This window comes from Pimephales promelas, chromosome 5, assembly GCF_988280905.1.
Source record: "Pimephales promelas chromosome 5, fPimPro1.hap1.1, whole genome shotgun sequence".
In the NCBI taxonomy this organism is placed as follows: domain Eukaryota; kingdom Metazoa; phylum Chordata; class Actinopteri; order Cypriniformes; family Leuciscidae; genus Pimephales; species Pimephales promelas.
The window spans coordinates 5,742,906-5,767,872 of record NC_142773.1 but is presented as its reverse complement, the minus strand read 5'-3'; the positions used below and the strand labels follow the sequence as shown (position 1 = coordinate 5,767,872).

Below are 24,967 nucleotides of genomic sequence, written 5' to 3'. Positions count from 1 at the left end.
TGTTTGATTCGCCCTCAAATCCTATATATGTTATTGAACAGTTTTTATATATGACAAGTGCTGAGAGTGTCTGGCTCAGTGCCAACCTAAGCACATTTTGAATTTAGCAGTTGATCACATGATGCACTTTTTGCACAGACACACATCAGACACAGATCTATTCAGCCAAGGCCAAATACATTAACATTGCCATATCCATTACCATGCTAATCTCTATTACCATAGCAATTTCCAGAGAGTTGTTATGAAAGAAAAATGAAAATTATTTGATCTCATTGGTTCAAGATGAATTTTGCTCTTGGGTTCCATTAGCCTAAATTAAGTTGAGAGAACACCATTCAAATGCGTGGAAATTGGTGTCATGATTATAATAAGTTTCCAACGATTAATTTTTTTGAGTGGATAGACTATCCAATGAGGCCATTGGAGTGAATTTGTGAATGGCAGCGAAGCAACGCAACTGACGTTAGGTTGCCACACCGGTAGATCACATGATTATGACAACATTGCAAATATAGTGCATCTGGATTACAGTCATACTAAACAAATTCATACTATATTAAATGTATTTTTAGCAGTCATAAAGTAATTACCCATTCAAAATAAGTACCTACTCAAGAGACAAAGTTATCAACAGGTGATACACATGTAGACATAGAAACCATAATTAATTGGAAATTAAGCACAGAAAATATAAATTTAACAACAAGGAAACATAATACAAATGAAGAGTCATAGAAATACTCCAAAATGTAAATTCTTGGTAACTATGAACAGGAAACATGAAACACCTATCAAAAGGAAAAAGTTATGGAAGTCATAGATGATAGTAGCCAACCGGGTGAGGCAAGATGGGCCAGGGTCATGGTATGGCAGCGGTATCGGGCCCAGAGATACCCCGGTTGGAGAGGTGGAGCTGGGGACCACAATGCAGTTGGAGGAACTAGACACCAAGGAAGAGCCAGGGAGTTAGAGGACCCTGGTGGAGCGGAAGGATCAGGGAGCCTAGACAAATCCAAATGCTAGGCATCCAAGTTGAAGCTGGTGAAACGATGGAGGATCAAGGTGGAGCCGGAGGACCATAGAGCCAGTCAGAAGTCCCTATATAAGGTAAAGAACCACAGGACCATGCTGAAACATGTAGATGTAGGCTCTGGGACGGACAATGCCATGTGTAGACATGGGGCTCTATCTGGGGGATCATCTGGGGATACTGGAGCATTGAGGTGGATGTCCTTTTCTACCTCTTACACAGTGAAGGAGGATCCACTCAGTTGAAGAGACCGATTCAGAAATTGGCAAAGGCATCAAGGATCATCCCTGGGTAGTAGTTACTTCAGAGGCTTTTTAAGTCAAATGCAATTAGGGCATTGTCACCAAAGTGCATTGAGTTCACCAGATGTAAATATTCACAAATGTGTTCCTCAAGGGAACAATCACTCTGTGCAGGCATGTGGGGCACAAGACCGCTAGATCCATTATTGGGTCAAAACTATTATTACGGCTGCAGGAGGAGGAGACAAGGACGCGTGGATCTAAGTGTTTTTGTTAATCATATTTCATATTCAATTATCGGAAAGCATATTAAATGCCCTAAACTCCTTTACCAAGTCAAAATAACAAAATGGATTGGAAAAAATGTAATGTAATTGTGAAGGACAAAGCAGACACACAGGGATTCATGTGCAGAGTTTATTAGAAGGAACAAACATTTTAAAAATAAGAGAGAACAATCTGAACAGGCAAGCAAATCCAAATCACAAGGCAATAGGTGGAAAACCAAATACAGCAGGTAGTACATACGTGTAAACCCACAGCCTCTTAAATGCACTTGAAAGATACAAGACTTGAAAGATTTTACACCAACAGAAAGCAGGCAGATCTATAGTATACACTTCTATATTATCTGATCAATTTATTACAAATATGTGATAGCTTAAGTGCGAATTGCAGTGCAATGTTGAATACTATATATACACAATACACATAATGCTAGGCACAGTATAGAAAAGAAAACATAATATACACACTATTTACCATAAAAGAAGTAAGGAATAATTGATGACGGGTCGTTGATTTTTTAGAAAAATAAAATGCACGAGGTGGTAGTGGTTTCACAACTACTGATTTTTGCTAGTCGACTAGTTTTGCATAACAGTCGACGACTAGTCGACTAGTCGTTAAATGGTTTATTCTAGGGGTGTGCGATATCACGAATAGTAAATGTCTCCACGATCTGCTTTTGAAAAAATATGGTAGTATCGTGTTACAGTGTATTCTATCAGTTCTGGCGCCTCTGTCTCAACTGTACAACGTGACGTACCCTACAAACCTCACGTCAATGAATAGGTACGGAACACTGCAATTCACAAAAGTTCATTATCTGCATAAAAGCCTTGCCGGTTAAACATTTAATTCACGCGCTGTTCTAACGTGCACTTTCCTGAGCCTGCGGCATACCCCCGACGCTCACAGGCATTAGAAGCCTGTCAAACAGCGCCTGAATACTGGACTAGGTTATCTTTCATGTCTTATTATGCTAATACTGTTAAATACATACAATGTTTACATAAACAGAATTGGCTGTGTCTAAGCAAACATTTGAGAGAAAATCTGGTGTAATATGCGTCTATATTAAACACGTCGTGTGCTGGTCTAAAAGCGAGAGTAGTACTCGTATTTTCCGCACTATAAAGCGCACTTAAAAGCCTTTAATTTCCTCAATCCGGCCTTTTCTCAAGCCTTATAATCCGGAGCGCATTATATATGGATCAATGCTCGCGCTCGTGTCCATCTTCTGCCCGCTTTGTCACACGGCCAGTTCAACCTCGTATAAATCAGGTTATGTGTGTCTCCTTCTCACGAGCGCTCACTCTTAACACACACACACACGAACAGACACTGCTGTCAGCGAGTCAGGCTGCGAATGCAAGTTACGTGCCCGCCCCAGCGCGCTTACGCTTACTAAATAAACGCCTCACCTCCGACGCCGCGCACTCGCTGCATTCCCTTTAGCACATCAGTGGATGCATAACGCAAACCCAGTCAAACGTTTGAAAAAAATTCTAAAATAGGTCATTGAAGGTGCGCCGTATAACGCTTATAGTATATAGTACTGCCCCTTGTACTTAAAGGGATAGTTCACAAAAAAATATATCTATATATGTCATCATTTTGTTTCCGACTAGTCGACTAAGGCCAACAGCGCCAACTAGTGGTTGTGACAGTCGACTAGTCGACTACTAGTTGATGAAACCCCTACGAGGTGGTAATACGAAACCAAGCGCATTATTTGTCTAATAATTCAACGGCCCAGAGTTTATTTATTTGCTCAGTTAGCATCATTGTGGGTTTAGGTTCTGTTTGCTGTAAAGACCTTTGAAATAGCTGAAATCATTTGGCGAAGTGATATAGAACTGTTATGCGGTCGAGACCAGCTAAAACCACTTAAGCCGTACGTTTTCCTGAAAATAATTGCACACCTTAGAACGTTTGTCAACCAATCAGAATCAAGCACTCAACAGCACAGTAGTATAATACACAATATACAAACTGTACCAGTACATCAAACCGTTTCAATTGAAATGCTTTAGAATAGACCACATATAAAAATACCGGGTGACAAAAGAATTTTTCAAAATATATATTTTCATATATTTTGTCAAATGGCAGAACAATAATAAATGCTAATAAAAGTTTTAATACAGTCTGTTATTATAGTACACTTATAGTACAATTTCTGAATGAATTGTCATATGTCTTCTTACGTTACTTAGATGTCTGTAACTCTTTCCACACTGAGTACATACGTAAGGATTCTCTTTGGTGTGAATCCTTGTGTGAGTTTTAAGATGTTCTTTACGAGTGAAACTCTTTCGACACTGGTGACAACTGAAAGGCCTCTCTCCAGTATGAATTCTTCTGTGTCGCTTAAGGTCACCTTTATGTGTGAAAGTATTTCCACACTGAGAGCATATGAAGGGACTCTCTCCAGTGTGAATTCCTATGTGGTCATTAAGGCTTCTTTTATGTGTGAAACTCATTCCACACTGATGGCATGTGAAAGGCTTCTCTCCAGTGTGAATTCGCTCGTGATCCTTAAGGTTTCCTTTTTGTGTGAAACTCTTTCCACAATGCTGGCAGGTAAACGGCTTCTCTCCAGTGTGAATTCTTATGTGAGCTATAAGGTGACTTTTTTGTGTGAAACTCTTTCCACATTGAGGGCAGGTAAAATAATTTTTGGGTTTTCTTGTTTGTGACAAATACTTTCCCATCAGTCCAGGTTTGAAACTGTGAGGTCTATGATACTGATGTTTCTCCTCAACATCATTCAGTTCTTGACCTTCCACTTTCACTTCTATCACCTCTGAAATGAACATGTAATTGTCAAATATTAATCAAAAAGTACAAAAACATTTGTGATGTGATCTGGGAAAACACACCACATGGTGAAATTTGACATATTACAGGGTTTGCGATCATATTAAAGCTGGATTCCAGTCCAAATCTGTTTTATTTATTTTATAGTTTGTCTGTAACTAAAGTTATGGTCATCTGAAGTCGGCTGATCGCTGTGATTTTCCGAAATGGAATTTTGAGAAAAACAGGTTTAATTAAAGGGTTAGTTCACCCAAAAATGAAAATTAAGTCATTAATTACTCACCCCCATGCTGTACCAACCCCGTAAGACCTTTGTTCGTCTTCGGAGCACAAATGAAGATATTTTTGATTAAATTTGAGAGCTGTATGCGTCGTGGAAATCTCTTGAAGTCTCGCTTTTTAGGCCAACAAGGAAGAAAAGGAATAGTCGAATAAAGTCGTTATTTTTGTTTGTTTTTTCGCACAAAAAGTAGTCTCGTCGCTTGATAAACTTATAATTGAGCCGCTGTAGGCACATGGAATATTTAAACATTTTCTTTAATGACTTTATGGGCCGTCAAGAGCCAGTCCCTTAGGAAGCCTATGGAGGAGTCATCCAGCTCTCAAATTTAATCAAAAATATCTTCATTTGTGTTCCGAAGGTCTTACGGGGTTGGTACAGCATGGGGGTGAGTAATTAATGACTTAATTTTCATTTTTGGGTGAACTAACCCTTTAACTGTCACATCCTGCTAGCCTTTTAGGCTAGTCCTAATTGCCTTTTTTTTTTTTCAAATCACATATTTTAGTTTTCATCATAGATTAGGTATCATTTGAAAGCTTACAAACTCAAAATGCATCCTATGAAAACCGTTGTGAAATTGGACGTTGAAATTGTAAATTGAAATTCTCTTGTGCTCCGCATCACACCACCATGCGGTAACCCTGGATAAAAATGAATAACTAAAAACTTGCGTGCCATTGTGCAGTTTACACAGGCGGGACCTTTATTCTGTTATGTGGTTTATTTTGATAGGCGGAAGTGTCTCTGGGGGGGGGGGGGGTTGTACCTCGCTCCGCGCGTGTTCTTAAAGATATTTTTAGACTTTACTGAAAATGTACAAGCGCGACATCCGACGGGTTTTCCCAGATCGCATCACATTTGTTAAACAGTTCATACACAGAGCAATTTTAGCTGTCTTGATGATGAATTGATCAACAAGAACTGATGTTGATTAGCACTTTCCCAATTGGCACATTGATTGTGTTAAGGTATATTTCGTGCACAAAGGTAGATAAGCAAACAACCAGTAAACAGATGTGTGGGTGGGGTTGACAAAATCTATTTTATGATTTGGATCAATTTTGATGAAACGATATTGATTCTTAAATTCCAAGATCAATATTTTAGTCTATGCTGCTTACAGCTGATGTGTGAACAAAACTTCCCCAAACATAGTTTGTAGCATGCCTCCCATCCAATAATTACTAGTTACTTTTTATATGAAACAGATTCTCAGCTTTTAAATTAGGTCAATTTGATCACAATAATCAAACAATGATTGCAATTTTGAAATACCCTTTCCTTGTCACTGACCAGAGTTTAAGGCAAATATTTCATTGTTATATGGTAGGAGGGGCGCTGTTAACAAATCTCCTGAAATGGTACAGAAGGTATTCTCAACTCTGGCTATCAAGGTCTACTGTCATGCAGAGTTTAACTCTAACCCTATAATCAAACACACCTGAGCAAACTAAGACTAACTAGTCTTCAGGATCACTAGAAAGTTACATCCAGGTGTGTTTGTTCGTCATATCTCTAACTCCAAACGATCGGCCACTGATCATGGCTGCTTTTTCCCAAAGCATTGTAAACTTAAATTGCTTAGTTTCCTTCATCTGTCGACAATGCTCACTCATTGTAATGATGCAAAAGACGCATGAGCTCACGCCGTGAGAGGTGAACATAAGCGCTGAACGGCAGCTGGGAACATTAAATTAACGCACTTATGAGGTGTTTATAATTTAAACTAAATTCCTCTAAACTAAATTTCTTGGGGCTAACAGTAGCTATTTAAATAGATTTTAAATTTATGCATATATCAAATTGAAATTTGATTCAAAATCAATAATCTATTTTAAATCAAGTATTGAATCGTGGGATCCAAAATATTCTCAATCCCTAAAGCAGACACACTCAGTCAGTTCAAAGCTAGACTAAAAACACATCTCTTTGACCTTGCATGCACATAACTGACAATAGACTTCTATAATTCAATGTTAGGCTGCAAAAATTAGATCAGCCAGAACTGGGAACACTTCCCATAAATCCTGATGTACTCTTTACATCATAAGAAAAATGGCATCTAAAGATTAGGCTTGACTAAATTAGGCTTGACTAAAGATTATATACTGTCAATCAAAAGGGCAGAAAATGTGTCAAACTACTACTCATTCTGTGTGTGAAGAAAATGTCCTTTTTGATGATTTAATGTGACCATATCGGATAAACAGTTCAAAAGAAATAGCTACGTTAAAGCAAGCTTTTTGACCCTATGAATCACCCGTAGTTCAAGCCAGGGTTGCCAGGTCCTTGGTTTTCCCTACACTAAACATAATTATATAACAATTTCCACTTCTCTAAATTAATTAAAAATAATTCAAGATAAGGTGCTTCATAACAGGCATAGACATATACACTAGACCTCACCTTGGGGTTCTAAGCATGCGTCAAAACCGCCGCCATCTTGGAACAGGGGTCTTGTCATAGGAAGTAGCTAGGTAACGCTGCTATCTCTGCCTTTACTTCGAATTCATTGATGGTGGCGGACTTTTGTGAGCGTATGAAGTTCACGGATGAAATCTGAACTGGCAAGAATGTTTTTTTTTTTTTTTTTTTCTTTCTGGAATCAATGATAAATACATGTCTGACCGTTGGAACAAACCAAAAAAACAAGAAAAATCGCATTCATGATGATTTATGGTGATTTTATTTGCGTTAGACCTGTGTCTACTACATTGACGCTGATGCATTAAAGTGGAGGGGCTCCCCTGTTCAGAAATATCCAAGGTGAGGTCTAGTGTATATGTCTATGCATAACAGGTAGCTAAATAAGAATTTATTCATTGGTTTATAAAGGTAAATACCGTGGAAAGTGATTTAAAGCTGCAGTCGGCAAGTATGGCAGATTGAGTGGACTTTGACAAAATTTGGAATGTTTAAAACTCATATGGCCCTCCCCCACTATCAACGAATACCCTCCCACGGAGTTCGTGCTCGTAAAATGAAGAATCAGGAATGGACACAAACCTCTTTGTTCCTCAGTATCTTCATTTTTTATTTTGCATGATTGTGGATCACTCATATCTTCATTCTCTTCTCTAATAAACTCCATCTCTTCAGTATTGTTCCCTGAAGAAGTTGATGTTTCAACAGGAGTATTTCCTGATTGTTTGAATCCAAATGACCCTTTTACCTGTTGGATGATGGGAATATTGTGATTTATTTCATGAAACAGAAGTTGAATTAGTCTATCCTGCGCTATTGTGAAGTATATCCGAGTGACATGGCTTCCATAATGAGAAAAAGAGGGAAAAAAAGGACTAGATTATGCCCTGTATGTCATTAATGTTAATCAAACAACAAAAGACAAAGTAAATCACTCACTACTCTTGAACCGTTACTATACCATGAGGCCTCAGGAGACGATTTATGAATTGCAGTGAAGCGACTTAAAGGGTTAGTTCTCCCAAAAATGAAAATGATTATCCCAATATTCACTCACCCTCAAGCCATTATAAGAGTGTATGACTTTCTTCTTTCAGCCAAACAAAATAGGAGTTATATTAAAACATATCCCGGCTATAAGGACTTTGCCAATTTGCCACCTACAGTCCTCCGAAACGGACACACACACACACACACACACACACAAGCCCTTCCCTTCCCCCACACATCGGAATGTGTGGAATGTCTCTGAACAAAGAGAAGGACTTTTGGTGTTTAAAGACATTTAACAAAATGTTTTCAATGGTTTCTATGTTTTCTTCCATGTCACAGTGAAATATCATTGTTTGGTAAAGAAATTAGAAATACCTTCTTCATGCATCATAAACATAAGTGTATATTCCTTTATGTCTCCAGAATACTTATTGAATGAAACACCCGAATATGCATAGAGATGTAAAGTAAAGCGTATTTTTAATGTTTTACTGCCAATGAAGATCAAGTTGTTTTACTATAAAACCCTCATTGAACACACCCCCTTCCACGAGGAGCGCGCGCTCTGGAACAAAGGACAATAAACCAAGAGTCCCGCGTGCAACGTCTATCTCCCCGATTGGCTCAAGCCAACAGGAAGGGGATGGATTTCGCCAAGGGGATAAATGTAGCGCGCCGGCTCCGCCTCTGCCTTCTTCTGACCTTCTCAGAGAAACATGTAATGCTCGAGATTTCCTCACGGAGATCTGATCCGACCATGGATCTTTTCTTTTGTTCGTCTAAAAGCTTTGTCTTTTCCTCAAGTGGACTACCAAGTTCGTCTCCCAAAGGAAGTGGACTTTGCCGAACTATTTCCTCGGGTAACGTCACCTCAAAGACTTTAAGCCTTTCAAACACTCACGCTGAATGCCAACGAACGCCACGTGACAAAGCGCCGGGAAGGGCCGTGCAAAAACGCTGCGGCCGCGCTCCACGTGACGCGCGCACGCAGGACAGCACCTCCAGTTGACACGTGGCCCGAACGGGCCGAGCAACGAGTTCGCAACTCACACAGACCAAATATGCTCTGCAAGTATACCTTCTTTTAGAGCTCCTAAGAAGCATAAAGAAAGTGTTTTCGTGGTGTTCAGAAAGGTTAACTGACTGTTGTGGTGAATGTAACTACAACTCACTCTCTCTCACTCTCCAACTCACTTACGCGTATCCATTGTCTAAACGCCCTGCGTCGTCTTAGTTTGTGTTTTAATGTTTGTAAATACATGTATCGTTGTAACGTAGTAAATGCTTAAGTAGTTGCTTTATTAAATACAATTATGCTCACTTTGACTGAATCATTGTCTTGCTCATAATACCAGTCAATGAAATGTCGTCCAAGAAGCTGCACGCTTTAACTAAACATACCTAAGAGGGTATCTGTTTATAGAGCAGGAAAGCTAAATTCTTGTGGCCACAGAATTTGTTTTCACAAGCTCTATAACTTAATTGAGCTAATTGATTTTGCCTGTCTTGTAAAACGTGGTCCTTGCAATTAATAACAATTCATTTGTGGTTAGTTGCGGGGATGCACATGTATGCATATGGGTAAAATTAATAAGCCTCTCTAAATGGGAGATTTATTAATATGTAAGACCGGTCTGATCCAAATCTGTATGAATAATTATTAATTATCAATTATTAATTATGATATGCAAATTCCCCCTTTGATCAGACCCGACCAGAGTCTTTACACGGCTCTTCCAGACTTTATAATGGGAGAGTATGATGCATTCAGTTTTGATGCGTCCATCCATCATATAAGTAATCCATTCAACTCCAGAGGGTTAATAAAGGCCTTCTGAAGTTCAGGAACCATTCAGTCCCATTAAGGGTGGTGATGGCGCAGTGGATAAGACACGTGTCTTTGGTGCGAAAGACCCTGGTTCGAATCCAGTGTGAGACACCAATGTGTCCCTGAGCCAGACACTTAGTTGCTCCATAGGCGTGCAACCTCTGACAAATATAGCAATATGAATAAATGTAAATGTAAATTATAAAGCTTGGAAGAGCGAAGATATTTTTTTAATATAACTCAGGACTGTGGCTTGAGGGTGAGTAATAAGATAATCATTTTTGGGTGAGCTATCCCTTTAACTGACACTGATAGATCACATGAAAATGACAACATGATGAATGTATGTCCAGAATTAGATTCATACTACACTGGGGCTGTGTTCAATACCACTGTTTATGTCACACACCGCTTGTCAATATGAGTATCAGCTCAATATCAATACAACTGCTTCTGTATCGATTAATTTCTCTTAAAGGAACACTCCGACTTTTTGGGACTTTAGCCTATTCACCTTACCCCCCAGAGTTAGATAAGTCCATACATACCTTTTTCATCTCCGTGCGTGCTATAAGTCTGTTTGACGCACCCACCGCTAGCCTAGCTTAGCACAAAGACTAGATGTGAATGGTTGCAGCTTTCATACTAATCCAAATGAGTGACAAAATAACGCAAACGTTTTCCTATTTACATGTTGTGGTTTGTATAGTCACAGAGTGTGCAAATATCAAGGCCATATGAGACACAGGCATCTTTTGACCGTATAAATACTATATTTTCTGAAGGGGAAGCACTGCTACTTGGGCAGAGTGATAACCATCTCCTGAGACGCACCGTGACGAGGAGCAGAGAGTTCGCTCAGTGTTGGAGTAAAGAGTCAGCAATTACTAACGTTAGATAGAAAAGCATAGTTTATCATGGGTGTTTGCTTTATTGTATGAGCTGTGACAATAAACAGGGGAGACCAGGTAATACAGTACCATGTTTCATTGATTTCCAACCAAAAACGCACCCAGATTTATAAATATCACATGAATAAATAATTATTATTACAGGAATCAATATATTTTAAATGCAATTTATTAGCTGAACCAAATGTATTCAACAGTAGCCTATATAATATACAGTATTGCATTACTATAGGATAAGGGGAAAGTAATAGCACAAATTGTTTTTGCACAATGAACTCACAGCCTATCGTACCCTTTTGCACGCTCAAGTTCGTTATTTCCATGGTTATTTCAAATTTAGGCTACTAGGCGCGCTGCGCGCAGGGTGCAAGTTCAACGCGGTGAGCGCGCTCGGTTTTTTTTCCCAAGCGCGTCCGCACCGCATCAAGATAAAAACATATTCATACCCTAATAATCATATAATAGTGTCACTAACATTACATTAGATCTGGCTAATGGCACTGTTACAGTAGGTCATCTAAAAACATAACGGAACACTTACCTCAGCCGCAGGTGATCCACTTGTCCTGTCTGTGCTATCGATGGGATGGCCGTATCCTTCAGCACATTATGGTCCGTGTGGCAAATTCCATTTTTTCAAAATAGTCGTCCTCATTGAAATGTACCGAGCAAACATAATGTCCCTTGATAATCTTAGGTGTGTTTGGATAAATATCCAGAGTAAGTTAGCCATTTCTTCATCCAGTCAGCGTTTTTAGTTGGAATTCTGTGAAACATGGTTACCTCCCCTGTTTACAGTCGCAGCTATTTACAATAGAGCGAAAACCCATGACTCTAAACTACGCTTTTACTATTTATAAATTGCTGACTCTATTACCCAAACTAGGGCTGTCGCGGTTATGGAATTTCCCTTGCGGTAATGTTGAGTGGCTCAATAGCGCGATATGCGGTATTACCGCCATTTATTTATTTATTTAATTTATGTATTTGTTGCTATATAAATAAAGTTTACGATGTGGACAAAAACGAGGACATTTTCAGTAACCAATGTAACCGAAACTAAACAGCGTCTACAGTATGCGCATTGAAAGACTTTCACTCAGCGTGCATATTGTTATGACAACGGACTTTGAGCGAGTCATTGAACCGTTCATTCAACGAACACGTTTAAAAAAAGCTGATTCATTAAAACAAGATATGTAAAGAAACAATATGTTAGGCTAATTATTTTTAACTTTGAGGTTCAACTTTTCAAGGCTCAGCTGAGCAGCAATGCGTCGCATGGGCAACGCTAAAGCTGATGCTTCACTTATTAGAGACCAATATAGCATTGATTTAATGCGTGACTCACTGATTTTATTTCACCGCGGCTTCCTTGTGCTGTGTGATGCTGACCAGCGGTGCCTCTGACGCGCATTTATGGGAAAATACCCGTGAAGAGAACGTTAATGATGATGTGACGAATATTTCGCTTCCCTTTGACACGACAAGCTTTTCACGACTTCAAAGACAGACTCGCACGCGCTCTGCAGATCTCTCTCATTCACTGTCTGTGTGAAGCCTGTAGGCTACACATCACCATGATAAACAGTCTTGTTATCATTATGAACTTGTTTAACATTCAATACACATGCATTAAGTTCAAAACAAGAAGGGTATAGCCTTATAAAAAAAAAAAAACGTGAATATCGCGGTTGCTGCGGTTACGTGCAATCCTCTGCGGTTGACTTGTCAGAAGCGCGGTACTACAATATTGCGGTTACCGCGACAGCCCTAACCCAAACACTGAGCGAACTCTCCGCTCCTCACCACGGCGTGTCTCAGGTGATGCGGTTATTACTCCGTCAAAGTAGCAGTGCTTCGCCTTCAGAGAATAGTTCCCAGGTTTTATACGGTTAAAAGATGTCTGTGTCTCATTTGACTTTGTTATTTGTACATTATGTGACTATACAAATCACAACATGTAAATAGGAAAACGTTTGCGTTATTTTGTCACTCATTTGGATTAGTATGAAAGCTGCAACCATTCACATCGAGTCTTTGTGCTAAGCTAGGCTAGCGGTGGGTGCGTCAAACAGACTTATAGCACGCACGGAGATGAAAAAGGTATGTATGGACTTATCTAACTCTGGGGGGTAAGGTGAATAGGCTAAAGTCCCAAAAAGTCGGAGTGTTCCTTTAAAATTTATAAATATTATCCTTGTTATAATTATCTTTAGATTTAATTGTGATAATGATCAATTTTGTACATTTTGTGGTTTACATATTAAAACATTTGATCATTTATTTCGGAGCTGTCCACATTCAGTTTGTATTTGGCCAGATTTATGTTTGGCCAGATTTATGATGTTATGTTTAAGTTGAAGTTACTGTGTGCTTTGTATCTATAATTATAGAACATAAATTATGAGTGCTCACAAGTATTTTTTATTATTTTTCTCAATCTTCAAAGCAAACATATTTTTAATATAAATCATATTAATTTGATTTTCAATGATGACTTTCTGCATAAATGCAATGGCACATTTACTTAGAGTTTTTTGCTGTTACGTTTATTAAAATCATTATTTTAGCTACATATTTCTTAAATGTCTCATTGGTTTTCATATCGAGAAATGTCCTTAAATTCAAATATATTTTTTGAATGTCATATAATTAAGTGCAATAAATTTTACATTAAATGTCACGTGTACTCTGTCTTTTAATATTTATAACTATCACCATCACATTTATAAATAATGCAGTGCAGGTTAAATTAAATGTAGATAGATAGAGAATTCATAATAACAATTACAACATTCAACAACAGTTGCATTATTAAACCATTCACATAACATACCATATTCCACGCCTGGTTTGGCTGAAACAGCACAGGCACAGCTGAGGGTTTCAGAAGTCGTCTTGGCTTCCCCTTCTCCGTCTCGTAATCTTCGGAGGAGAAATGTTCACTGCACAGCCTGGATCTCTCGATTTTCTCCATGGGTGTTTTTACATCCCAGCGAACCGCGAGCAGCCACAGCTTCAGTCGCTCAGGATCATTTACAGGGAACTGGTGAAATGTTAATCTTCCATCTCCCGTTGAAGACGGCTCTCGTAATCTTAAGACTTTATGTTTTCTGAAGCATCCTGGATAGACGCACGAACGCACAATTTTAAGACTAATGCAAATCTACAGTAGTGATGGACACTTTTTCGAAACACTCCTTCATGAAGCTTCGAAACCTTTACGGATCCTTTGTTTCGATTCAGGAGCGTGTATCTAACTGTCAAAGTCACGTGATATGCTTCGTTGTGGTTTACTTTTTCAATACAACGTTTGCATTGTATTTGTAAAAGGTGTTTTAATGCATGTTTGGCATGTTGCATTTCCACTGTTTTGACCAGCAGAGGTCACATGTTACGTTTCGAACCAACGCTTCGAAACAGTGAATCGTTTTGCGAATCAATTGATTCGAAGCTTTGAAAGCTTCGCTTCACCCATACATTATGTCGCCACAACACTAAAGTAAGAGTCTTCTTTAAATATGTCCCAGCATTTTTTAATTAGGTGAAATGCTTATTTAACATTATACCACGTGTGATACTTATTTGTGTTGTGTTATAAATCGTGTGTGTTGTTTGTAAATCGATGTCTGTTATGTATTGTTCTTGTTCTACTTTGTTTGTTTTGATATGGACCCATAGGTCTGAAATAAAGAGTAAATGAATAAAAATTATTTAACAATAATGTATTCACTGGAGTGGTCCATTCACGGCATAAAGCATAGAAAAACAATTGCACAATAATAAAAATGATGATGTAATTTGACAAATTATTAACGCCAAACACGCATTTTAATTATACTTAAATGCAGTATTCTGCGTGGCGCCTCATTTAGGCGGAGTTTATTTCCACCTCATTGACGTATATTTCATTATTAAAATATGTTTGCTTGTGTGTATATTTGTTAAATCAAACGAGCTGTGTCTGTCGGTCTTGGCCAGGACGGTTTTGTAAAAGAGATTCTTAATTTTAGTGTGCTTCTTTTCCTGGTAAAATAAAGGTTATAATAAAATGTAGATAAACATCTTGAACGAGACTTTTATTTTGGTATGTGCGGTGACGTCATTCTACATCAGGCTTGGTGAGTTTGCAGTGATTTGGTAGAGGAGAGTTTGTGGCTTTGAACCCGAATTTAATGGGTTTAAAACGATTCAGAGTTGTTGTTTTTTTCTACGAAGTATTGCAACAGTAAAAAATAAAGCAGTGGTGCAACATTGAGTGTAAGTGATGTTTGAAACGCATCCACACGAGTTACAGAAGACATGGGGGTTGTTTTCCAGTTAATTATTCTCATCATCTTTAACATGACAAAGAGTGAAAACAAGTAGAAAACACTTAAGGTGAAACAACGAAGATCTACTTGACATATAAACATGGAGTTTTTTAAAGAGGAGAGTGAAGACATAAGAATTCCATGCAGAGTGAAAGATGAAGATACTGACGACCAAATAGGTTGGTTTCCACTTTAATTTTTCCTTTAGATAAATTAATTTTATTTTAAGATCTTTACATCTATAAGATGTTGCAGTGCCTGGAGAAGTGGGTACTCTTAATTTATGTCCCCAATATATATATTTATTTTTTTAAGCGTCCCAGTAAAGGATGAACGCTCTGTGTTATAAACAAGACTACTAGCATTAGTACTAAGGTGACCACCATTAAACAAACCAAATGTGGGACATGTTACCAACACTAAAACATACCATGAAACATAATGTCTATGTAACTTGATAAAAACATTTATATTCTGCCTTTCAGCTGATAAAAAATGATTTGTTCTTTAGTCCCTTCCAGAAAAAAATCTACTAAAAAACAAAACCAAAACCTTTCATATTTTTAGAAAGGATGTGAATTAAAACAACCACAGCAGGTTTAACAACAACAGATAAATTCTGTTAAATTAAACGTTTAATTTACCGAATTATCCATTTGTTTCCCAACAGGGAACATATGAAACGAATCACCGGTCCACATTTTGATTGACAGCCGTCACAACCTACGAGTGGTCGTGTTTACTCCTTTCTTTTCAACCACTGGATAGTATATAAAACACAGCTGTTGTATTTGTACTTATGACGAAGCACTGAAAACTACGCAGCAAAAGTAATAAGTAAAATGCTTTCTTAAAGGGACTCTGTGTAGGAAATACCCCCATCTAGTGGTTAAGTAGTATTTTGCATTTTGCTCTCCAGCGCCTCGCTTTTTCAAGTGCGTATTGCATCTACGGTTGCCGTTATGTACCAAAAATGCTATGACAGGATGTCTTGTAGTAACACTTCATCGAGTTTTTCTCCGGGTGAACAGGTTTGTAACTTAAAAAAAAAAACAGCAACTTATGTGTTAACTTATGTGTACAATTTATGTGTCTAGCTGTATAAATTAATTTTAATTCTCTGTACAATCTTATCCACATAGCAAAATCACAATTTTAGCTAATTGATCATTTATATATAAAAAGAAAGCTATAGAAAATCTTACAGAGAGCAATATTTTCTTCAATATTTTCTTACAATCATTATCTCTATATTCTTACTGAATTTATAGGTTATAAAGAATTAACTTACAAACCTTGTTTTTAGCACCTTCCTTCACAATAGCTGCGAGTAAAGTAGTCAATAGCTGCTATTCATCAAAGACCTTGTTTAACTTTTTTACCTATAAATGTTATACTGTCTATATAATAAAGTACACAACCAAGCAATGACAAAAAAATTTAAGTCAGACTGTAACATTGACTAACCTGTCGAGGAGAAAGCAGGCAACTTCAGCGTCTCTTCTGAAATCTTTCTGCTGCATTAGCTATTTCCACGGTTGAATATCCCGATATTTAAGGCCATTGCACACTGAGCACGAAATATTCGTATGCGTATTTTCCTGTACGTCAGCCTAAAAATTCGTCACGCATAGAAACCTTGCACACCGAGTCCGTTGCGAGTCCGTTGCGTATTTATTAAACCTTTGCGGGAAAAAATACCAAATGGATTCGTCAAGCAGTGAGGATGATTTTTGCCCTCTCTCATATTGAAAAGAGAAGAAATAGAAAATATCCATCCAATCCTGAAATTGCGCCGAGAGGAAGGAGTTCATTATCAAGAAGTTGCGAATTTATCCTGAGCGATTCAAAATTTACCTCAGAATGTCAGCGGGACAGTTCGATGCTTTGCTAGCGATTCTGGAGCCACATATTAAAAACAAGACCAATTTCCGTGAACCAATCGATTCTGAACGGAGACTGGCAGTGTGTCTGGTATGGACCAGGTATGGACACACACAAACACACACACACCCGCGCGCGGCCCTGTGGAAGCGCTGGGCAGACAGAACAGCTAGGCTGTTATTGTGTGTATATTGTGTGCCCAAATAATACATTAGTTATCGAATAGGCTGCTCAATCACACTTTATTCGATCCTAAATTTCAATCTGATTGAAAGAGGATCGAGGTTTATTAATTTCATAATCCAATATAGAGAAGAGAACATAAACACTTGATCGAATTGAAAACCGAAACTGAAAGCACGGCGCATAATGTTCTGTTCAATGATTTGAGGACGAGCTCCCCCGGCCCTGAATTGTCAAAAGACCTCTCAAAATGCTGGCTCTGGATGCGAAAAACGCAGAAAATCGAACCATATCCGATTAATTTTATGACGGAAAAATGAATGGTCTTGTTTTTTGCAATCTCCGGTCACGTTTCCTTTTTCGTTCAAGTCTGGCCTTTTTTTGCGAGGAGGATGCATTCTCCTGTGACTCGGCATATGGTCCGCAATTACAAATAATAGAGCAAAAGAGCAATCAGCAATCATAGTGCAATTAAACTTGCAGGGAATGCGCCTCTCAATGTGACGTGACGATGGCTCTGAGTCTGAACGAAAACGCGTTGTGGAAACGCGTTTGGCTTGTGGTACTTTTTGACCCTCTCTGCTATTATAGTTTTCAAGATGGCGGAACGGACATGGAAGCCTCCGTGAACCTACCCGTCCCATGTACATAAAGATAATAAATTCTTCATTTACGAGGATAAGTCAGATAATTTGCAGAGGTATTTGTACACCATTGAGGACATATTTATGAATAAAAATATTGATTTCAGATAATAAAATACCTAAAAATCTACACAGAGTCCCTTTAAAAAGGCAAATGAACGTAAAAAATGAAAAGACCCAAAAACTATTCATTTTCCTGAACGATAGTTTTTTCTATACCAATTTTATGAAATCCGTTTTTACATTGCATATTACCTTTAAAAAAAGACCTTTGGTTTATTTTTTCAGTTTGTTTACTTTTATTTTCAGACTCAAAGATTCATGCATAAAATTCATAATTGCGTCTTTCCTCCACATTCAATTACATTTAATTCCATTTCAGAGAGAAATGTAGTCGCACATTGAGCTGTCAGTCATGGGTCTTTCATTCAGAGAACTCTCCTCATGTTTACATAATGATGTATTTAAAGCAGCTCTATGCAGTTTTTTTTTTTTTTTTTACCTTAACTGAATAGCTTCGGAGTTATTGCAATGGTTATATTTTCGGGTTGAATGTTGGGCGTCTCGCCTGTGAGCGGAAAAAACACACTTGCAACTTTGAGCCGGCAGGCCGCAGCATCAGGAAGTGTCTTGTGATGTAACGAATTGCTTTACGGCAAGAAAGATCTGCTAAAATAAACATCAAACAGAAATAACCCGGCACCGTATACATGTGGTGTTCGAGGCGCATACAATACAGACTGCCGACAGTTCAACAGGGCGCAGCTCTTAAAGGGGCCACACCTTATTTCCACTTGTTACAGCTTCCATCCTCCTGAACAGGTACTGGTACACAGGGGGAGGGGATCAGGCCGTGAGTTTAGAGACATCTCTGCTTGAATGCTATTTACGAGTGTACAAGTACTCCACAGCAACTCTAGGGGTCACAGTTTGACAAAAACCGTAATTCTGCAAAGTGCGCAAACGAATCGTTTTGTGTTGAACAAAATTAATCTTCACGTTGAACGAAAAGTTCACAATGCTTTTTTAGTTAAATATGATGTGGATAACATTTAATAAATATATTTTTTTTGTCAGGTTAGATAGGCTACTGATTATTAATCAGTAATCACTCAAACCCTTTATCTTAATAGAGCAATGGGTTGTGGGTAATATTAGCCGTTAGATGGCACTGCACTAATTGGAAAAAGTAGACCATCCAGGTAACTTTGGAATACTATATAATGCTACGATTTGAAAACATTTATTCTATTTTCGAAAACTATTTAGGACGGATAGTATGCAAATTAGTATGCAATTTCTACATTGAAACATTGATTTCATTTACAGAATCTATTTCGAAGCAGTTAATGATTTAAACAATGGTTAAACTAAAAATTAATTCAACGACATAACATTTTACTCATATGGAAACTGTATGTCTAGTAAAACGCCATTGAATTTGCATTGTCTTGAGTCTGAAATAGATGTCGCTAAATCAGTAAATAATATACATTAGAACTTATACAAACAAATAACACTGACTAAATTTACAAGCTGTCAATATTCAGTCGGGTTAAGGTCACTATTTGGGTTTCCGAAACATTCGGAATAACCCGTTTACATGCATGAGTAGAGAGTTATTCCTGTATACATGTAATTTGTAAACAACTGGCAATATCCCAATGTAAACGGTGACGCACGGTTAGTGTTTGTATGTACAGACAACCTTAAGACGCAATATGTGTCATTTCCGATTCTTCTTCCTGTATCTAAAGACAACAGCAGGAACACGCGGATAATCAATTGTTAGGGGCAGATAGCGATCGCCTTTGTTTGCGCTTTGGTGCTGGTACTTTGGTACTGGTCCAAGAGTATGGTGCTGTGCTGCGTCACCAGACGGTGCATACGAAAAGTTCCTCTATTCAAAAGACCAAGATTCCTTGTGAATAAAACATGCGCAGAACACAAATCAATGTTCCTTTTGATGGGGATAGGCCGATACGCGTTTACATGAACAAATATTCGGGTAAGAAAAGGGCTAACCCAGGGATCATATTCGGGTTTTTAAAAACTGGAATATGAGCAAATTCTGATTTGCCAGTGTATTCATGGCTGTGTGATACCGGGTTATTGCTAATATTCCGGTTTTGAATGGGTTATTGGCTGCTTGTAAGCGTAGTCACTAACTGCTTTATTTCCAAGATGTTGTGTGGTAAACATTGAATTATATAGTGCAATACAATAGGGTTACCAACTGTCCTGTTTTCTTATAACAATATAACATAACAATAGGCATAACCTACTTTAACTGTATTGAAATTAATAAGGTATCTTTGAGTAAACTTTGAGTATCATTTGAGTAGGCCCATCTGTTTGCCGGGCCGAGTGTCCTGGTTTTTGGTAATCAAAATATGGTCACCCTACAATATAACTGAGGCTTATATTCAAAATGTATTGTATAGGCTCAATTCAAACCAATTTCTGCAACTAAACAACATAGATATCTGTTTGTCAAGGCTGGGTATCTATTCAGATGTTCAAATTCGATACGATATCGATTCGCAAGCTCTCAATTCGATTAGATTTTCCTACATGTGTGTTCCGTGTGCACGTGTGATACTGATGTTGCATGACGTTAATCATGCGGTGCACGAGTGCATTTGACTCATGCATTTATGCATTTGCATAAAATCAGCATATGTCAGACTGTCATGTCATGACCAATCAGGTGAAAATCGGCCGGTCCATCTCTATTTGTGCTACTTAATGCAAGCTGTTAGTAAATCGGGATCCTTGTCTTGTAGGGGTGTAATGGTAAATGTATTCGTATTGAACCGTTTCGGTTCGAGGCTTCCGGTTCGGTACGCATACAAACCGAACGATTGCTTGGACCATTTTTCCTGCCGGCAAAATTCGTGCTGACGCGGCCAACACAACGTTGAGCAACATCAAATGGCAAGCGTAATGAAAGCAGAACAAAACTGCGATACTCGTTATGTGCTTCACGGATCGTTTATCAGTTCAGACCAGCAACATCTGTGCAGCAGACTGATCTCATGAAGTAGCGTGTGTATGCCACGCCAATTCGTATTTCCATTTTTGGCGTGCTATCAAGACGCATAATCGCCTTTCAGCGTGTTTATGAACGCCGCTGACTTAACGTTATATAAATATATGACTTACCTCAACCCCGTCCCTAAACCTAACCGTCACTGGGGTTAATGGCATTTATGACTGGAGATTTGACTGCGTGTACAGACACGCGGAATGACGCGGACGTTAATGGTGTAGACATACACGCGGATAGATCAAAATGCGTAGAGATAACACGCCACCTGACTCGAAAGTGGCGTGTATGTTTACGAAAAAAGTCATGATGTCATGTTGTGTGCAGCGTGAGCCGATCTCGATCACGCAACACTGTTAACACACAGCGCTAAGAGATCCGGTTAAGAAAACATTTGAATTCGCCACTGAGGTTATAACATCGCTGCAAGATCTAGTGAGATGCATTCACATTTCTCCGTTATTAACCGTAGATCTCTATTAGATCAAACAGCGCTGTCATGGAAACCAGGAGAAACACATTGTGCCGTGAATGAACTAGTAATACTTTACGTCCACAGACCAGCAACATTCACCATGGGTTTAATATAGTAACACTAACTGGAACCAGTTTGGCTGGAATGGTGAAATGCTTTCAAGTACTTCACACATCTTTTTCCAGCACTTCAAAATTCAAATATTATATAAATAAATATATATTTAAAAGTTATTTTTAATGTGATGACCAAAACATTATTTGTTCATCCTTCAAAGATGACCCCCATTTATAAACCTGAAAGTTTCAAGATCTAGGAAAGATCTCACACTTATTTAAAAATATTTTTCTTTAAACAAATAGGAAATTTCTCTGGCATTTCTTTCCTTTTGCTGTATCGAAAATGTACCGAACCGTGATTTTTGTGTACCGTTACACCCCTATTGTCTTTAGTTATTTGATTTCTGCTACTTTGTGCCATTAAACTGGTGATCACCTCCCTTTTTTGTTTCAACTTAATCTTGAATTGATTTGACCATTTATTATGTTAATTTTAGACTCGATGCTGCTTAAAGAGGAAGGTCAAGAACTTAATGACGAGGAGGAGACAAACCATGATTTCACAAGTGGAGAAAAATCATTTAGTTGTGCAGAGACTGAAAATAATTCCTCTCAAAAAAGAACTCGGAAAACACGATCATTCACTTGTCAATGTGGAAAGAGTTTCACGCGTAAAGGACACTTTCATAGTCACATAAGAATTCATTCTGGAGAGAGTCCCTTCACCTGCCAACAGTGTGGGAAGAGTTTCAACCAAAAAGGAAACCTTAAAATCCACCTGAGAATCCACACTGGCGAGAGTCCCTTCACCTGCCAACAGTGTGGAAAAAGTTTCACTCAAAAAGGAAACCTTAATAGCCACATGAGAATTCACACTGGCGAGAGCCCTTTCTACTGCAAACTGTGTGGGAAGAGCTTCACACACAAAGGGAACGTTAGGCACCACATGAGAACTCACACCGGAGAAAAGCCATTCACTTGTTATCAGTGTGGAAAGAGATTCTCACAAAAAGTAACCCTTAATGGCCACATGAAGCTTCACACAAGGAAGAACTGTTTCATATGTCATCAGTGTGGAATGAGTTTTACAGACATGGATCACCTTAACAGGCACCTGACAACACACACCGGAGAAAAGCCTTTCAAATGCCCTCAGTGTGGAAGGAGGTTTCGATTAAATAAAAACCTTAAGAGTCACATGAAAATCCACACTGGAGAGAAGCCTTACATGTGCCAATACTGTGGAAAGACTTACGCACACAAAGTAAACCTTAAGGTTCACGTACGGCTTCACACCGGAGAGCGGCCTTTCATTTGCCCTCATTGTGGAAAGGGTTTCACACACAAAGGAAATCTTAAGGGTCACATTAGACTTCACACTGGAGAGAGACCTTACACGTGTTCCCAGTGTGGAAAGAGCTTCACTTATCAAAGAAACCTGAACAGTCATTTGCAGATTCATTCCAGTGAGAAATTGCAATGCTCTGAGTGTGGAAAGAGTTTTTCGGAGAGGATCAACTTCATAAATCACTTCCGCATTCACTTTGGAGAGAGGGTTTTTAATTGCGATCATTGTAGTAAGAAATTCCCTTTGCCATCTCACTTAGAGATACACCTGAAAACTCATGCTGATGAGAGACCCCATTTGTGTTCATTGTGCGGAAAGAGTTTTAAACTGCTCTGCAATTTAAAATCGCACCAGAAAATGCATAGCGGTTTGAATGCCTGTACCAGAGTAAGCTACTTGAAACGGCACCAACAAATCATTACTGGAGAAAACATGGACAAGGTTTCACTTGGTGGAAAGCTTTTCACTGCTTCAGAGACTTCAGCGCAAACACAAGGGGTGCATGCTGGAGAGAAACTATACAACTGCTCTTCATGTGGGATGAATTTCAGTACATCCATTTATCTTTTGGCTCATAAAAAGAAGCATTGTCAGACATAGTCATAAAGAGCAAAGCTCATTTTCAGGTCAATTGTGTTAATTGGCTTTATGCACAGCTTCACTACTTCCTGAATTTCAGCCAGCTCCTTGTTTCCTCTCTGCCATTATTGGACACATTGATTAATTCAGGTGTGCTTGACCTCAGTGGTCATGGCAACAATAATCAGACACACCTGAATTAATCAATTTTGCCCAATAATGGCAGACAGGAAACAAGGAGCTGGCTGAAGTTCAGGAAGTAGTGCAGCTGTGCATAAAGCCCATTAAAGGATTAGTTCACTTTTGAAATAAACTTTTGCTGATAATTTACTCACCCCCATGTCGTCCAAGATGTCCATGTCTTTCTTTCCTCAGTCGAAAAGAAATGTAGGTTTTTGATGAAAACATTCCAGGATTTTTCTCCATATAATGGACTTCAATGGGAACCGGATGGTTCAAGGTCCAAAAGACAGTTAATAACTGTTTCAGATGCAGCTTCAAATGTCTTTAAACGATATCAGACGATGAATAAGGGTCTTATCATGCGAAACGATCGGTTATTTCAAAACTTATTCCAAAAATGTAACTTTTCTAAGGACAAATGCTAGCCTTGCTCTATTCAGTGAGGCGCGTTTGCAACGTCACGTATTACGTAATTATGTTCAAAAGGTCACGGGCGACGTAGCTGAAAGTACAGAGTCAGTGTTTACAAGTTGAACGCATAGGTTGAACGTGCAAACTAACTCAAACGCCGTTTACAAAAAAAGGAATTAAAAGGAAAAACAACGATGTCGGACGATTTTGATTCTGTACTTCCAGCTACGTCGCCCGTGACCTTTTGGCAGGATGGATCCATGCTTTCATGTTGTAGACGCCAAATTCTGACCCTACCATCCGAATGTCGCAGCAGAAATCGAGACTCATCAGACCAGGCAACGTTTTTCCAATGTTCTATTGTCCAATTTCGATGAGCTTGTGCAAATTGTAGCCTCAGTTTCCTGTTCTTAGCTGAAAGGAGTGGCACCCGGTGTGGTCTTCTGCTGCTGTAGCCCATCTGCCTCAAAGTTCGACGTACTGTGCGTTCAGAGATGCTCTTCTGCCCACCTTGGTTGTAACGGGTGGTTATTTGAGTCACTGTTGCCCTTCTATCAGCTCGAACCAGTCTGGCCATTCTCCTCTGACCTCTGGCATCAACAAGGCATTTCCGCCCACAGAACTGCCGCTCACTGGATGTTTTTTCTTTTTCGGACCATTCTCTGTAAACCCTAGAGATGGTTGTGCGTGAAAATCCCAGTAGATTAGCAGTTTCTGAAATACTCAGACCAGCCCTTCTGGCACCAACAATCATGCCACGTTCAAAGTCACTCAAATCACCTTTCTTCCCCATACTGATGCTCGGTTTGAACTGCAGGAGATTGTCTTGACCATGTCTACATGCCTAAATGCACTGAGTTGCCGCCATGTGATTGGCTGCTTAGAAATTAAGTGTTAACGAGCAGTTGGACAGGTGTACCTAATAAAGTGGCCGGTGAGTGTATATATATATATATATATATTAAATATATATAAAAGCAATATTCAAATAGTAACTTCAGCATTCGAATAGTATTG

The 24,967-nt window shown here is 38.7% G+C and overlaps 2 protein-coding genes across 3 annotated transcripts; one reads left to right on the top strand and one right to left on the bottom strand.

The window, feature by feature from the left end:
* Positions 1–1,678: 1,678 nt before the first annotated feature.
* LOC120470308 (uncharacterized) lies at positions 1,679–14,174 on the bottom strand. Its single transcript, XM_039659842.2, has 3 exons — positions 13,659–14,174; positions 7,670–7,835; positions 1,679–4,366 (listed from the first exon to the last, which is right to left on the bottom strand). The coding sequence occupies exons 1-3, from the start codon at positions 13,797–13,799 to the stop codon at positions 3,726–3,728; spliced, it is 948 nt and encodes a 315-aa protein (XP_039515776.2). The 5' UTR covers positions 13,800–14,174; the 3' UTR covers positions 1,679–3,725.
* A 754-nt stretch (positions 14,175–14,928) lies between these two features.
* Positions 14,929–24,931, top strand: LOC120470337 (uncharacterized). Of its 2 annotated transcripts, none has more exons than XM_089130843.1 (2): positions 14,929–15,082; positions 21,927–24,931. In XM_089130843.1, exon 2 carries the CDS (start codon positions 21,932–21,934, stop codon positions 23,375–23,377), a length of 1,446 nt encoding a protein of 481 aa, XP_088986969.1. In that variant the 5' UTR covers positions 14,929–15,082; positions 21,927–21,931; the 3' UTR covers positions 23,378–24,931. The 2 variants fall into 2 exon arrangements, with proteins under 2 accessions (XP_088986969.1, XP_039515815.2); XM_039659881.2 differs by having other exon boundaries at positions 14,929–15,314.
* Positions 24,932–24,967: the final 36 nt, after the last annotated feature.

Excerpts from the sequence above, each read along its gene's own strand:
- LOC120470308 (XM_039659842.2), bottom strand. The coding sequence starts at position 13,799 with ATGGAGAAAATCGAGAGATCCAGGCTGTGCAGTGAACATTTCTCCTCC. Across the intron at positions 7,836-13,658 it reads CAAACCAGGCGTGGAATATG|GTAAAAGGGTCATTTGGATT; the intron begins GTATGTTATGTG and ends ATCATCCAACAG. Across the intron at positions 4,367-7,669 it reads AGATACTGAGGAACAAAGAG|AGGTGATAGAAGTGAAAGTG; the intron begins GTTTGTGTCCAT and ends TGTTCATTTCAG.
- LOC120470337 (XM_039659881.2), top strand. The coding sequence starts at position 15,236 with ATGGAGTTTTTTAAAGAGGAGAGTGAAGACATAAGAATTCCATGCAGA. Across the intron at positions 15,315-21,926 it reads AGATACTGACGACCAAATAG|ACTCGATGCTGCTTAAAGAG; the intron begins GTTGGTTTCCAC and ends TGTTAATTTTAG.